Source organism: Beta vulgaris, chromosome 8 (genome assembly GCF_026745355.1).
Source record: "Beta vulgaris subsp. vulgaris cultivar EL10 chromosome 8, EL10.2, whole genome shotgun sequence".
Taxonomy (NCBI): Eukaryota; Viridiplantae; Streptophyta; class Magnoliopsida; order Caryophyllales; family Amaranthaceae; genus Beta; species Beta vulgaris.
Genome location: NC_079209.1, coordinates 60298927 through 60313625, shown reverse-complemented (window position 1 = coordinate 60313625; position 14699 = coordinate 60298927). Strand labels below are relative to the sequence as shown.

General features: G+C 35.4%; 1 protein-coding gene across 1 annotated transcript; it reads left to right on the top strand.

Moving 5' to 3' along the window:
- The first annotated feature begins 3838 nt into the window (after positions 1–3838).
- LOC104902316 (serine/threonine-protein kinase VPS15) lies at positions 3839–13036 on the top strand. Its single transcript, XM_010690045.4, has 11 exons — positions 3839–4347; positions 4990–5112; positions 5203–5248; positions 5342–5502; positions 6551–6630; positions 7247–7352; positions 7927–8103; positions 8193–11357; positions 12008–12255; positions 12343–12442; positions 12584–13036. Exons 1-11 carry the CDS (start codon positions 4075–4077, stop codon positions 12758–12760), a joined length of 4656 nt encoding a protein of 1551 aa, XP_010688347.1. The 5' UTR covers positions 3839–4074; the 3' UTR covers positions 12761–13036.
- Positions 13037–14699: the final 1663 nt, after the last annotated feature.

Sequence of the window (14699 nt, the reverse complement as noted above, 5' to 3'; positions counted from 1 at the left end):
AAAAAAAAATCAAGAGAGAGAAAATGAAGCAAACTGGAAAAGGCATGAAAGCCCACACAAAAGTAGCCCAAGCCCAAGGAAACAAAGATCGGAGATCTTGCACCGGAATAAGTGGATCACCCAAGAAAGGTGGTCATGGTGGCAAGTTTACTTGGGCCGGTGATGGGCTTTTTGTTGATCATGAAATTCCTGCTAAATCTGTTGTTGATGTTAATGATCCTAACTTTGAAGATCCAGCTGATGAAATTGTTACTCTTAATTAATTGTTGTTCTTGATATTATCATATGTTTTTATGATGTTTTATTAGTAGTTTTGTTGAGTTTTAATGTCTTTTTTTTTATGATGTGATGTAAATATTAAGTATGAGTGAGTGATGATCTGAAATCTGTGATACTGTGATGTTTTCAGTTGATGATGAAATTAAATAATCTCATTTTAATCTGTTGTTTTAGTGTGATTTACTTTTGATTAATTCATTTTTTAGTTTTTTCTGATTTTTTTGGTTGTATTTTTTATGATTTTATATGTAATTTGGCTAGAAATAAGAAATTAGTGACTTGTAATTTAGTGATTGTATATCTGCAGTAGTAGAGTAGTTTGTAGTACAGATTATAGGATGGGGAAAGGATAGGAGTTAACTCAAGTGGGTAGAGCACTCCCTCTTGGCCTTTGAGGTCAGGGGTTCGATCCTTACATGCTATGCATGCCTTACCAGCCAATGTGTATGTTCCAATCATAATGTGATTCGTGTACGGTTTGGATTTAAGCTTAATCCGATCTAATTTGAATAAAATTTGGATTTTAAATTTTCAATTCAAATTCAAACTCATTAGAGGTTAAGTCATAACCAATCCAATTTCAATTTTTAGACACTAGATTGGATCCGATTTGAATTATCCAAACTTTTTTTTTAAGCAACATAAATTTGACGTGAGCATCAAAATAAAATGTTTGATACTATAAGAAATGCATACAATCCCCATAAAAATTCATTAATATGTTAAGGATAAGGAGAGAAAATTAATTACTTTTACTGTGAGTAGTCTCATGCGTACATCTTTTGTTTCTATTTATGAACATGTTACATTAATTTAAAAAACTATTTAAAAGACAGGTTTTGTAATAATTTTGTAGCAAGTATGGAGAAAAGTAGCTTGAGATCCCAACTAATTGAACATCTCAACACAAATGCTTTTTCTTTCTAATAAACTAGTTGATTTTATTAAGGATGTCTTGGTCTAATAGTTAAAATTGAGATTTTGTGAACGTTAGGTCACAAGTTGTACTTTGTACTATCTTGTTGACTCATATGAAAAAAATAAATATACTTCATCCGTTTCTTTTTACTCGCTACACTTTCCATTATGGGAAGTTTCACATTACTTGCTACACTTTTTTTTTGGGCAATAAACTCTCTCTATCTCTTTCCTCCCACATGGGTCCTTTTTCTTTTTACTCTCTACCTCCCTCTTTTCCAAAAATTGCCTAGGAGTCCGTGAAATGAGAAGTGTAGCAAGTAAAAAGAAATGGAGGAAGTATATACTAGTTGATCTTAAAAGCCTTTTGATGGGAGTTGGGACTCTTGGGAGTACTTACTAATGTGAGTGTCAAAGTCCTCTACATCTAATTTCATGATCTAAACAACACACTAATGGTAGCGTGATGCATGGTGTTTTATAACATTTTTGTAACGGCTTTAACAAAGATCATGGAACATGATATAAAAGTCAAAAGTAAGATCCTAATGTCTCATTTAATCTGAAATATGTACACTATAATATTAGATATTTTTTGAAAAAGAGTTATTAATGTTTTTATATGTAGGTAAAATGTTATCTCGACAATGATTATTGTAGATGACCTTTGTATGTTGGGTTAGATCGAGTCATTAAAATTGTGATCGGTTAATAAAGTTGAAATTTATTAAAAAGGTTGATGGGAATAATTTTTTAATAGGTCTGACATTGCTGTTTATATCAAACTCATTCTTTCTATGGCGGTTTTGAGAGGATGAAAGTTACGACCCTTCAAATGAAACTTTGTAATTTCATCTAATATATTGTCAATGTTCTATACTTAATAAAGTATTTGATTTGGACAATAAATAACATCAGACTGGTGATTAAATCACGATTTAGTAATAAGATAAGAATTCACGGGTTTAGATTCTAGGACACATGTCCATCTTTCTTTTAGCCAAAACAAAAGACAAGACATGTTATATGCCATACTTGCAAAAACATATGTGACACCATGTTATTCTTAGGGAAGATTGTTAATCTGCTACATGATAAAGATTAGATTTGTGTTAAAAGATAATGACACAAAATAATATCAAGTTGCCTTCTCAATATTTCAATAGTCAAATTCTCTAACTTCATTAAAAGTTACTATGATGAATATATACTTCCTTAAGAGTATGTCCAACGATTGGACTCTCAAAGGATCATGGGGAAATAGAGTGTTAAAAAAATTAAGAGAGAGAAAAACAACTCAATTTCTTCATACGGAATATATAGAAAGGATGAATTTGAGTTCACTTCTTAATATTCTTACATTTTGAGACCATTTATCTTCTATTCCAATCAATATCGGATGCGCGGGGATACTTTTAAATAGTATAAAGAGCATAAGTTCGAATCAGGGTTAATTAACCAGTATCTTCAATAAAGATAAAGTAAATAAAAGATAAATATTTAACGAATAATTTTATTATTTACAATCAATTTTCTCATTATCAAATAAGATAAAAACAATTCTTTGATAAACTTTTACTCGCCAATTATGAATAATTCTATCATTTATTCCTAATCAATTTTCACCACTAACCAAATACTCCATCTGTCCCAAAATATAGTTCTCATTTCTATTTTGGGAATCAAATTTTAAAAACTTTGACCAAATATTCTTACTAATGTATACAAAAAAAACATATTCATGAGGGGTCTTGTTAGATTCGTCTCAATGTATAAATTCGTAATATCAACTTTTTATATTTTTACTAATAAGAAATAGAAGATATCGTAGGTCAAAGGTACTTCTTGGAGACTATGCAAAATGAAAATGAAATGGGAACTATATTTTGTGACGGAGAGAGTAAGATATTAACAATTTTTTGATAAAAAATCTACTCACTAACGATACAAATGAGATTTCAATCTCGTAAGCCTCTCCTCTCTTTTTCTCTCTTTCAAACCCTAGCCTCCCCTACCCCTTCTTCATCAATCAGGGGCTGCCATGGATGTTTTCATCCATGGTAAGCCCCTTTTTCCCTTTTATTTTCAGTTTTTAGTTCATTTTCTTGTTTTGTTCAATAAATTAGTCTCTTTTTATGAGATTTTTTCAAACCCTGTTATGGGGTTTTTAGTTTCTGTTTTGGAAATCTCCTTCTCCCCTATGGGAGTTGTGAGTATGGTTCTTTTTTTTTAGGTATGAGAAATTATTCTCATTGGTTGAAGTTCGAGACTCAACATGAAGGTATTGGAATCTCGGATGCGGTCAAGCTGACTCGATCAAGAATGTTCTTCCCAAACTATATCAGAATGATAGACTTCCTCATCAATAGCCTCTTGATTCAGCAAATACAAGAGGGTTGTGCTGTATTGTTCGATATGGTTCATTGTAGTTTCTTCGAAGACGAATTTGATTTAGTCTTATTTAATTGTATCTTGTTTTACTTTAATACCTATTGTAGATGCCGTTTGACCTTCAATTAATGAAATTTCTCTTTTTTTTTAAAAAAAAAACACGATACAAATCATACTCTCGGGCTCTCGGCGCACCCAATAACAATTGCAGAATTCCTCATGGGTTGTGTAAAATGTAAATGTCTTATTTCCACGACCCTTATAGCCCAACCCACCCATCAAAATCTCAACACACACAAAATTAATAAAACCCACCCAAATTAAACCAAGTAATTCTCTTTATCCCACAAAATTATGGCAATCAATAGAAGCAAGCTACTATGATCTTAATAAAAAGAACAAAACCCAAATCAAAAATTTCAAAACTTGCAAAAAAATTCAGCAGTAAATGAATGAAAAACAACAAGAAACAAAAAATTGCAAATAATGGGGAACAAAATTGCAAGAACAACACAAGCTTCAGCAACAGAGTATTATCTTCATGATCTTCCTTCATCTTACAATTTAGTTCTTAAAGAAGTACTTGGGCGTGGTCGTTTTTTCAAATCTATCCAATGTAAACATGATGAAGGACTTGTTCTTGTTAAAGTTTACTTCAAAAGAGGCGATCAAGTCGACTTAAGAGAGTATGAAAAACGCCTTTTTTATATTCGAGATACTTTTCGTTCAATTCAACATCCTCATGTTTGGCCTTTTCAGGTATAAAATCTGTTGAAATTTTTGATTTTTTGCTTAATTGATTTGGTGGGTAAGTTTAATTTTGTTGAAATTGAATTGGGTGATTGTTGTTTTTTTGGAAATTTGTTGTTTTTGTGTTGTGGGTTTGTCTTGGTTTTGGTGGAATTGAACTGGGTTGCTGTTAGTTTTATGTGGGTTTTTTTTGTTTTGGAGGAATTGAACTGGGTTGTTGTTATGATTGTTTGGAAAATATTGAAATTTTCCTCCTTTACTAGTTTTGATAATTGAAATATTTCATTGATTGAGCTAATTGCTGATAACTTATGGAAATTTTAAGTGTGTTGATGTAATCTTAACAAGATTGCTGCCAGTTTTGGGGGATTTTTTTTCCCTTTCTTTTATGAGGTTCTAGAAGCAGTGAACTGGGTTGCTGGCATTGTGTAGAAAAAATTAGTTTTCTTTTGTACTGGTGATGTTGGCACTATTGATGAAATTTGAGTTGCTTTACTGGTATTTTGTGTTGAATTCTTATCGGTTTCGTGTTATCTTGATCGTGTGGTTGCACTTGATTGTTGGAATTGGATAGCTTGCTGGCTGTATACTCTTATATCTCCTGTATGTGGACAGTTCTGATTTTGATGGTATTAAACTGGTGGTGGGCAGTTTTGGCTGGAGACGGACAAAGCGGCTTATCTGCTCAGGCAGCATTTCTTCAATAATCTCCATGATCGGCTTAGTACGAGGCCTTTTCTTAGCCTTGTTGAGAAGAAGTGGCTCGCTTTTCAGGTTTTTGTGCAATTGGTTTTAATCTCTGTGTATGTCCATTTAGGGTGGGATTGATTGATCACTGTGACATCTCAATTTTCTCCTTTTCAGCTTTTATGTGCAGTGAAGCAGAGTCATGAGCATGGGATTTGTCATGGTAAGTGACTTAATTATGGTAATATTTCTTGACTTTTTGTTTTACTGAAGTTGCATTGTGTATATAATTGGTGTACACTTTCTCATTTTGAAGGTGATATTAAGTGTGAGAATGTGTTGGTTACTTCCTGGAATTGGGTTTACCTGGCCGACTTTGCGTCATTTAAACCAACGTACATTCCTGATGATGATCCATCTGATTTCTCTTTCTTCTTTGACACTGGAGGAAGAAGGCTTTGTTATCTTGCACCTGAGGTAGGTTTCTGTTGCTAATTTTTTTTTTCGCATTCTAATTGTTGGTATCAAATTATTAATGGCTGCAGTCTTATATCAATTTTACCATTTGCTATCTATAATCATATGTAGAGTGTAGAACAATGTTCCTTTCTCTCGTTTGTGAAAGCAGCATCTAGTAAAACATTTTTTTGATTTCTTAAAAGAGATGGGAAATCATCTATGGTAACCTACTTAGGATATTCCTAGAAATGGCTTTAACTTATTCTCCTAGATTATCCGTCAAGGGACAACATCTCTCCCGAAAGAACCTTATTGCCAAATCCAGAGTTAAATGTTATCACTTTGATGTGATCATACAAATTTCGAACTAAAAGAAAAAGATTGTTTAGGGGGAGATATGCATTAATAAATATCAGGTTTTTCAACTCTAGGATTAGTTTAAAGATTTCGAATAAGTTAGGGTTTTCGTGTGAATTTTCCCCAAGTAAAAGGCTACTATACGTTAGTTCCTAGATTAAGATTGCTGGTATTAAAGCTCAAAGTTGAATTCAGTAACTGCTGGTACTTGCAAGTTGAGAGTCCTTGAATGAGGTCAAGATTAATGAACATGGACATGCATTATGTCCTAGTGGTAACTCTTACATGCTAAATGTTTAACCCATAACATATTTGTCTGATATGGTTGCTGGGAGCAGAACTTCAACTGTATTTGTGAGAGCATCAGAGTTGAAGGGTAGCAATGGCGCAACTAGAGTTCCCTTTGAGTCAGATCAATTTCATATCATCGACAAACTAGTAACCAACACAAATTCAACATAACTAACTGATTCTTGCAATTTCTTTTCATTCTACACTGATAATTAAAAAAAATATATTGCACTATATTATGTAAAACTATTAAGAAAACACTCCAAAAAGAATCTTGGAGATAGTAAAGATACATGTTATATTTGGTGTTTAAGCTTCATCCAGATTAATTATATGCAATTATGCTATATTTTTTCCATGATCACCCGGCATATATTTTTGAAAGGAATTATCATGTCTCTAACATTATATATTACAGAGATTTTATGAGCATGGAGACGATATGCCAATTGCACCTGATGCGCTGCTTAAACCATCTATGGATATCTTCGCAGTGGGGTAAGCCTTTAACATCTTTTACTAGCTTGATTGTAGGAATGAATTTGTTTTTAAGATAGGATATTTCAAAATTCTGAGCTGGTTTGAAAGATGTAGAAGTCATTTTTTTTTTCCTGCTAATAAGTTATAGTTGAAAGTTTTGTGTTAAATGGTGGCTTTTTATTCCAAAATAAAGGTTACAGTGTCTAGTGGTATGGATGTTCAGAGTAAAATAAATGGAAAAAAGACTTGTAAAAGAAAATATGCAAGAAAGAAGCTTGAAGGTGTTTTCGTAAGTAGGAGTTGGGAAATTAGATTTAGTCTGGGTAGGCCGATTTATTTGTTTTTCAAACCTGAAATTTCAGCAAACGTGAAGGGTTTCCCCTTAGAAAAAGAAGGTTACATTTTGCTGTAACTGCAATGAATTGATGATCTAGATATCACGATGTTGTTTTGTATGAAGCCCTTAATCTGACTTGAAAATAACATCTAGGTTTTAATCTACTAGATCGTAATGGTGATGATGGTCTACGGAACCTACTCCACTCAGTGGAAAAGCTCTTCCTAATATGCTTTTTTCCCTTTTTTTTTTTTGTTTTTTTTGTTGGGCTCATTACTTTCTCCTTTTCTTGTTTAGGTGCGTGATAGCAGAACTTTTCTTGGAGGGCCATCCACTATTTGAACTTTCTCAGCTTCTTTCTTACCGAAGAGGGCAATATGATCCCAGCCAGCATCTTGAGAAGGTACTGCTTTGAAATGTATCGTCTTATATTGCAAACAAGTATTTTTTTTGTTAGACAAATCAATCATGCCTTGTAATGTTGGACACGATCACTTTCAGCCTTCAGGAATCAGGACAGTTTGCAACAGTCAATCTGTACCTTGACCAATCATGCTGATTTCTTTGTGAACTTGTTACTGTTATAGTATCTGTGCTATTCCTCGTTTTTTATTCTATATTTCTACTTAGACCTTGCTCTTCTCGCTTCAAACTTTTTACATGCGCATATAGATTTAGATATAATAAGTTGAAATAAGCTAAAAGCACTCTCAGTCTCTCAAACGTCCGAGATAGTACAAAACGAGTTCATTTTAGCTCACATAATTCTAAATAATTTTGATAAGTATTTTTAGATGAGCAAAACAGGACATTGTTTTCTGATTGTTTCTTAATTATTGGCCCTTGAGTATATGAACTGCTCTGAAACTTTTGTGGGTAACTTCCATCAATTTATTTAAATACTGTTTTATACTCAGAGTTTGTTTTAGTACTTATTGTGCCTTCATAAATTTGCTTATTCTCTACCATCATTCCAGATCCCTGATCCAGGAGTGCGCAAGATGATCCTCCACATGATTCAGTTGAATCCCGATGAAAGACTATCTGCTGAAGGTTATCTGCAGAGTTATGCTGGCATAGTGTTTCCCAACTATTTTTCACCGTTTCTGCACAAGTTCTATTCATGTTTGAACGCTCTTGATTCTGATACAAGGGTAATCAAAATTCATGTCTCTCCTGATTATCTTTTTTTTTGTTTTTGTTATTTGTCTCTAATGCTATGTTACGGTAATGGCTATTGTAGGTTTTAATGTGCCAAAGTGCTTTCCACGAAATAGTTAAGCAAATGACAGGTAGTGAATTTAGTATTGGGACAAGTGAAGGCCTTGGTGTACCATTCAACAATTCTGCTAGTAAGACATCCCAACAAATGGTCTCAAAACAAGTGCACAACTATCCCAATGGCTCTTTGAAGAAAGATCTCCTAACAAGAGGCTTAGCTAATGAGCAGTTTGAACTTCTTGGTGATTTAAGCGCCTTACTCAGGGACGTGGATCACTCAAATCATTTTTCTACTGATAAAATGAACCAGGAGGATACATCTAAAATTAAATTTTTGCAAAGTCAGGAGGTTTACAGCTTGCAATCTCCTAATCTGCTTCAAAATATTTCTGATGTGTTTAGGAGACGAGAACATGCCTTTTTGAAGAAGATCACTATTGATGACTTGAAATTATTGATGTCTGAGTATGATAATGAATCAGATACTTATCGCATGCCCTTTCTCCAGCTACCTCCTGATGATATGAGTTGCGAAGGTATGGTCCTTATTGCTTCTCTGCTATGCTCGTGCATACGAAATGTCAAGTTTCCTCAGCTGCGGCGTTGCTGTATACTCTTGTTGAAGTATTCTTCTATATATATTGACGATGAAGCTCGACTCCAGCGTGTGCTCCCATACGTTATTGCTATGCTTTCTGACCCAGCTGCCATTGTACGCTGTGCTGCCTTAGAGACTTTGTGCGATATTTTGCCATTAGTTCGTGAATTTCCTCCAAGTGATGCTAAAATTTTTCCTGAATACATTCTTCCCATGCTTTCTATGCTTCCCGATGATCCTGAGGAAAGTGTGCGTATTTGTTATGCTAGCAATATATCCAAGCTTGCATTAACATCCTATGGATTTTTAGTTCACTCAATAAGATTGAGTGAGGCAGGTATGTTAGATGAACTAAGTGGCCCGCAGAAGTCGCTGGCACCATCCACTGATAATGGACAGGCACTCAAAGTTTATAGCAATGCCCAACTTGCTCATCTGAGAAAATCCATAGCTGAGGTTGTTCAGGAACTTGTAATGGGTCCGAAGCAAACTCCAAATATTAGGAGAGCACTTTTGCAGGATATTGCTGGTTTGTGCTGCTTCTTTGGCCAAAGACAGAGCAATGATTTTCTGTTGCCCATCCTTCCTGCTTTTCTGAATGACCGTGATGAGCAGCTGAGAACAGTTTTCTATGGGCAGATTGTGTATGTTTGCTTCTTTGTGGGTCAAAGAAGTGTTGAGGAATACCTTTCACCGTACATTGAGCAGGCTTTGAGTGATACAACCGAAGGTGTTATAGCGAATACTCTGGATTGTTTAACTGTACTGTGTAACAGTGGTTTCTTACGGAAAAGAGTGCTGCTTGAAATGATACAACACGCATTTCCCTTGATGTGTTATCCCAGTCAATGGGTTAGGAGGTCAGTTGCATCCTTCATTGCTGCAAGTAGCGAGAGTTTAGGAGCTGTCGACTCTTATGTCTTTTTAGCACCAGTTGTTCGCCCTTTTTTGCGCAGACAGCCAGCTTCGTTAGCTTCAGAAAAGGCTCTTCTTTCATGTCTAAAGCCTCCTGTTTCTAGACAGGTATTCTACCAAGTCTTAGAAAATGCGCGGGGCTCAGACATGCTGGAGAGACAGAGGAAAATATGGTACAATACATCAACGCAGCCTAAACATTGGGAAGCTGTTGATTTAAAACAAAACGAGGAGTTGCTATCCTTGGACAATTGGCCGGAAACTGCGCAAGAACTGGAGGATCAGAATATTGGGGGACTTTCTGCGGACCACATAGAGACAATGGAAAGCGACAGTACTGAGGCTAAATTAAGAGCTTTGAGGGGTTATATTCACAATTCTTCTAGTACAATTGATATTAGGGATCATCTTTCATCAGAAAAGCTACAGTTTTCTGGCTTGATTTCTCCTCAGCTTAATAGTATTAATAGCTTCCAGCATGAAAACTCATCTGAAAACATACCTTTGTACTCGTTCTCCCTAGACAGAAGAGCTTTGGGGAATCCTCAAGCAGCATCGGACACTTCATTGCAACCCAACTTACTAGGACTAGGTTCATCTACCACGCCTTGGATGGATTCAGTGAACAAACCATTTGGCATGGCCAGTTCAGTCCCAGCCCCAAGACTTATCTCAGGCTCATATAGCTTTGCTAACGGGACTAAACAGTTCCATAGAGTGGTACATGAACCTGATTCCAGGGAAAGCGACCAAGCATCCTATATGAGTAGCAAATTTCAAGATTTGGCAGTTTCTAGCAGTAGCAGTACAAAAGGAAGCGCAACTTCTGTTGAGGATGTTCCATCCTCGAGTGACGGAGCTGGATCACCATCTGTGTCTTGGACTTCAGCACTTCCTGACTCTGGGTGGAAACCTCGTGGAGTGTTGGTTGCTCATCTTCAGGAACATCGCTCTGCAGTCAACGACATCGCAGTTTCCACTGACCACAGTTTTTTTGTGAGTGCATCTGATGATTCAACTGTGAGGGTTTGGGATTCAAGGAAGTTAGAAAAGGATATATCATTTAGGTCCAGATTGACTTATCCGTTGGAGGGAAGCCGGGCATTGTGCACAACAATGATTCGTGGTTCTACACAAGTTGTTGTTGGTGCATGTGATGGCAGAATTCACATGTTCTCTGTGGATTATATTTCCAGAGGACTTGGCAATGTTATTGAGAAGTACTCGGGCGTTGCTGATGTTAAGAAGAAGGAAGTTGGAGAAGGTGCAATCCTCAGCGTTGTCAACTACTCTGCCGAGGCCTCTTCAAGTCATTTGGTCATGTACAGCACTCAGAATTATGGCATTCATCTTTGGGACACCAGGGCTAATACTGATTCTTGGACATTGAAATCTCAGCCTGAAGAGGGTTATATCTCCACTTTGGTGACAGATCCATGTGGAAATTGGTTCATATCAGGATCTTCCAGGGGTGTGTTGACCCTATGGGATCTTAGGTTTCGCATACCGGTCAACTCATGGGAGTATCCACGTCCATGCCCTATAGAGAACATGTGTCTCTATGTTCCTTTACCACATACACCTTTCTCTGCCATGGGTAGGCCTCTTGTCTATGTTGCTGCTGGCTGTAATGAAGTTTCTCTTTGGAATGCAGAAACTGGAAGCTGCCATCAGGTACATGTCGAATTCCTTCTTATGTCTCTGCGTTTAGCAGAATGGCAATTCCTAAGAGGTAACAGTTATATGATTGTCCATTGTCATGTTCAAGGATAATTCTAGGTAGCTAGGTGTATATTAGAAAAAAATTGCGTCATGTCACCCTTGATAATTTCATTTTGCACAAATTACCCCCCCCCTCCCCTTTTTTTTTTTCTATCTTTATACTACTTGCATCAATATTTCATTTTATTTGTCAATAAACTGCCACCCACATAACCTTTTTGCTCAGAAGCGACAAATAAACCTTGCTTTCAGTATATTATTTGACTATTTTCATAGTTAGTTTTTTGTCTTTTAGGAGATGTTAAACATGTACTCCTGTCTCATAAAAAGTTCTATGTAGGCGGATGGTAGATTGATTACAATTTACTCATAATATATATGAGTGGTCAAATTGAAAGTCTATGATAAATGTTGGTTTGGGCTTAATGGACATAAATGAGGGATGGTTGTAGAGAAGTTTCTCATTATATTTATATGTTTGGATAGTGATTTTAGACTTCTTTGGTAAAGCGTAAGACGGGGTTATCTGGTTCTAGTGCTTTTTACGATACGACACATCTAATTCTACAAATTTCTGAGGTTACTTTGCTTCATTCACATAGGTATTCCGAGTGCCAGGTAATGACGGTGATGCTGAGTTTTCTGAGTTGCCTTGGGCATTGGCAAGACCTCAAAACAAGGCAAATCCTAAATCAGACCCTAGACGAAATGTCAACCTAAAATACCGAGTTGATGAGTTGAATGAACCTCCACCTCGTCTCTCTGGTATCCGATCATTACTTCCTCTACCCGGGGGAGACTTGTTAACTGCCGGATCTGACTTAAAGATACGCAGATGGGACCATAGCAGGTGCCATTACATTCACTTTGTTGTCCACTGTTTTCTGTCATTTGCAATTCTCCAGATAAATTTGCTTACTCTTCTCATATGATGCAGACCCGAGCGTAGTTACTGTGTCTGTGGGCCCACTGTTAAAGGCCTCGGAAACGATGAACTCTACGAAAGCAAATCTAGCTTTGGTGTGCAGGTTGTGCAGGTATGTTAAATGTTTACTTCAGTGTCTTTGAATCGCTAATTGTGTTCATTAAGTAGCGTTGGATACATCCTTACCAATTGTTAGGCCTGTTTTGTCTCTCTGTAAATATGATAACTCATCCTTTCCTCTTACTTCACTCAGGAGATGAGGAAACGACCTCTTACTACGAAATTAACAACAAAAGCAGTTCTTGCAGCAGCTGCTACCGATCCTGCTGGTTGCCATCGTGACTCAATTCTCTCGCTTGCTTCCGTTAAATTGAATCAGAGATTGTTGTTATCAAGCAGTAGAGATGGTGCAATTAAAGTCTGGAAGTGAAAGGGAGATCTTATTGCTGGGGTAGTTACTTTTTTCTTTTGTGGGTTGTGAATAGTAGGTGCAAAAACTGTAGATTCTTGTAAATTACATAATACATATGGTAGGGTCTTTTTATTACAATCTTTTGTATAGCCTGTAAAGATGCAGGATCATTTGAATTGTGGTACTGTAATCTGGTTTATTATAGGGATAGTTCTAATTTACTTGCCTCCTCCACAACTTAAATCGTAGCTGTTATCATTACTTAATACACCCTCTGTTTTCTTATCGTTCTCACTTAGAATCTTGATAGTATTCATACTTAGAGAGAATCTTCTCAATTTTTTTCAATTTATACGAAAAAATACAGTCATGTGAGATCTTGTTTGATTAGTCTCAATTAGTAAATTATGAAATATTCAATCGTTATAATTTTTACAATAAAGTGAGAAAGATAAAAAAACAGAGGGAGTATAACAATACTTGTGGATTCATCCAATACCAAGCCCTTTTCTTTAGGTGATAATGAGACAAATTAAACTTGAACTTGGGGTAACTCTACAGGATTTATAGCATCAAAAAAGTCAAAACTTTTCATGTGTTAATATATTGAGATGCTGATAGTATTTTTCATGAAATTCTTGAAAATGAAAATCATTCAAAAATAGTTGCAAAGTTAAAATCCATACTAAATATATATTCGAGCTCGTTCACATATTTTTCAGGCCTCTTTCACCTCTATTCAATTTCAGCTCGTTATAACATCAATCCAAGTTCGAGTTTAAGTTGAGCTCACTCGGATACCCAAATAAACTTTAAAAACACCAAGTTTGAATAGGTCATAAGTTGGTTTTTACATGATATTACGCGGTTTATTCGAAATTGCTGAAAATGAAATTGCTGAAAATGAAAATCATTCAAAAATAGTAGTAGACTTAAAATCCATACTAAATATATATTCGAGCTCTTTCACATATTTTTCAGGCCTTTTTCACCTCTGTTCAATTTCAGCTCGTTAAAACATCAATCCAAGTTCGAGTTTAAGTCGAGTTCACTCAAATACCCAAATAAACTTTAAAAACACCAAGTTCGAGTAGGTCATCATAAGCTGATTGTACACGATATTAAATATCGCGGTTTATTCAACAAATTCTCATAGCCACAACTTTGATATCTTGGCTTTATATTTACTAATAGTTATAAAGAAGCCATTGTTAGGTCATTCAAGCCTTTTTCATGATCAGTGCAAGAGTGGTAAGGGCGGTGGGTGTGTAGCAAGAGTGGGGGAAGAAAATGAAGATTAAAGCTACAAACTGATAAAAACAGACAAGCAATACTTCCACTTTGTATACAATTTAGGATAAGATGAGTGGAGTATATGTGTGTAAACAATCAAGTGCTTTCCTATTCACTATTTTTCTTTGCCATTCACAAGAATAAGAAATATTTAGTATTTCCTCTGTTTTATAATGCTCGCTACACTTTTTAATGTGGAAAGTTTCACATTATTTGCTACATTTTCTTTTTACACAATAACTCTCTCTATCTCTCTCTTCTTTGGGTCTCTTTTCTTTTTACTGTCTATCTCTTTCTTCTTTAAAAATTGCCTAAGAGTCCGTGAATTGAGAAGTGTAGCGAATTGAGAAGTATATATCTTGAAGTTAGTGAACAACATATATGCTGTTTTTTTATTCTGTTATGTACTGTATATTTTTTTTTACTGGTTTGTTTTACTTTCTGTACTCTTCTCTACATAGGGGAGTGGGGTTAAATATAATTTGTACCAAATTGGAGTTTAGGTCACTAATTAATTATATATGTAGTTGACTAGATTGCATGATGAAATTTTGAATAAATGTTGAATGGAATATTGTAGTATGCTATTATCCCGAGTTTGAACAATAAAAAACTAGTTATTTCAGACTATGCTCCGGATAAGAAAAAAATTTCTTGTTAATAG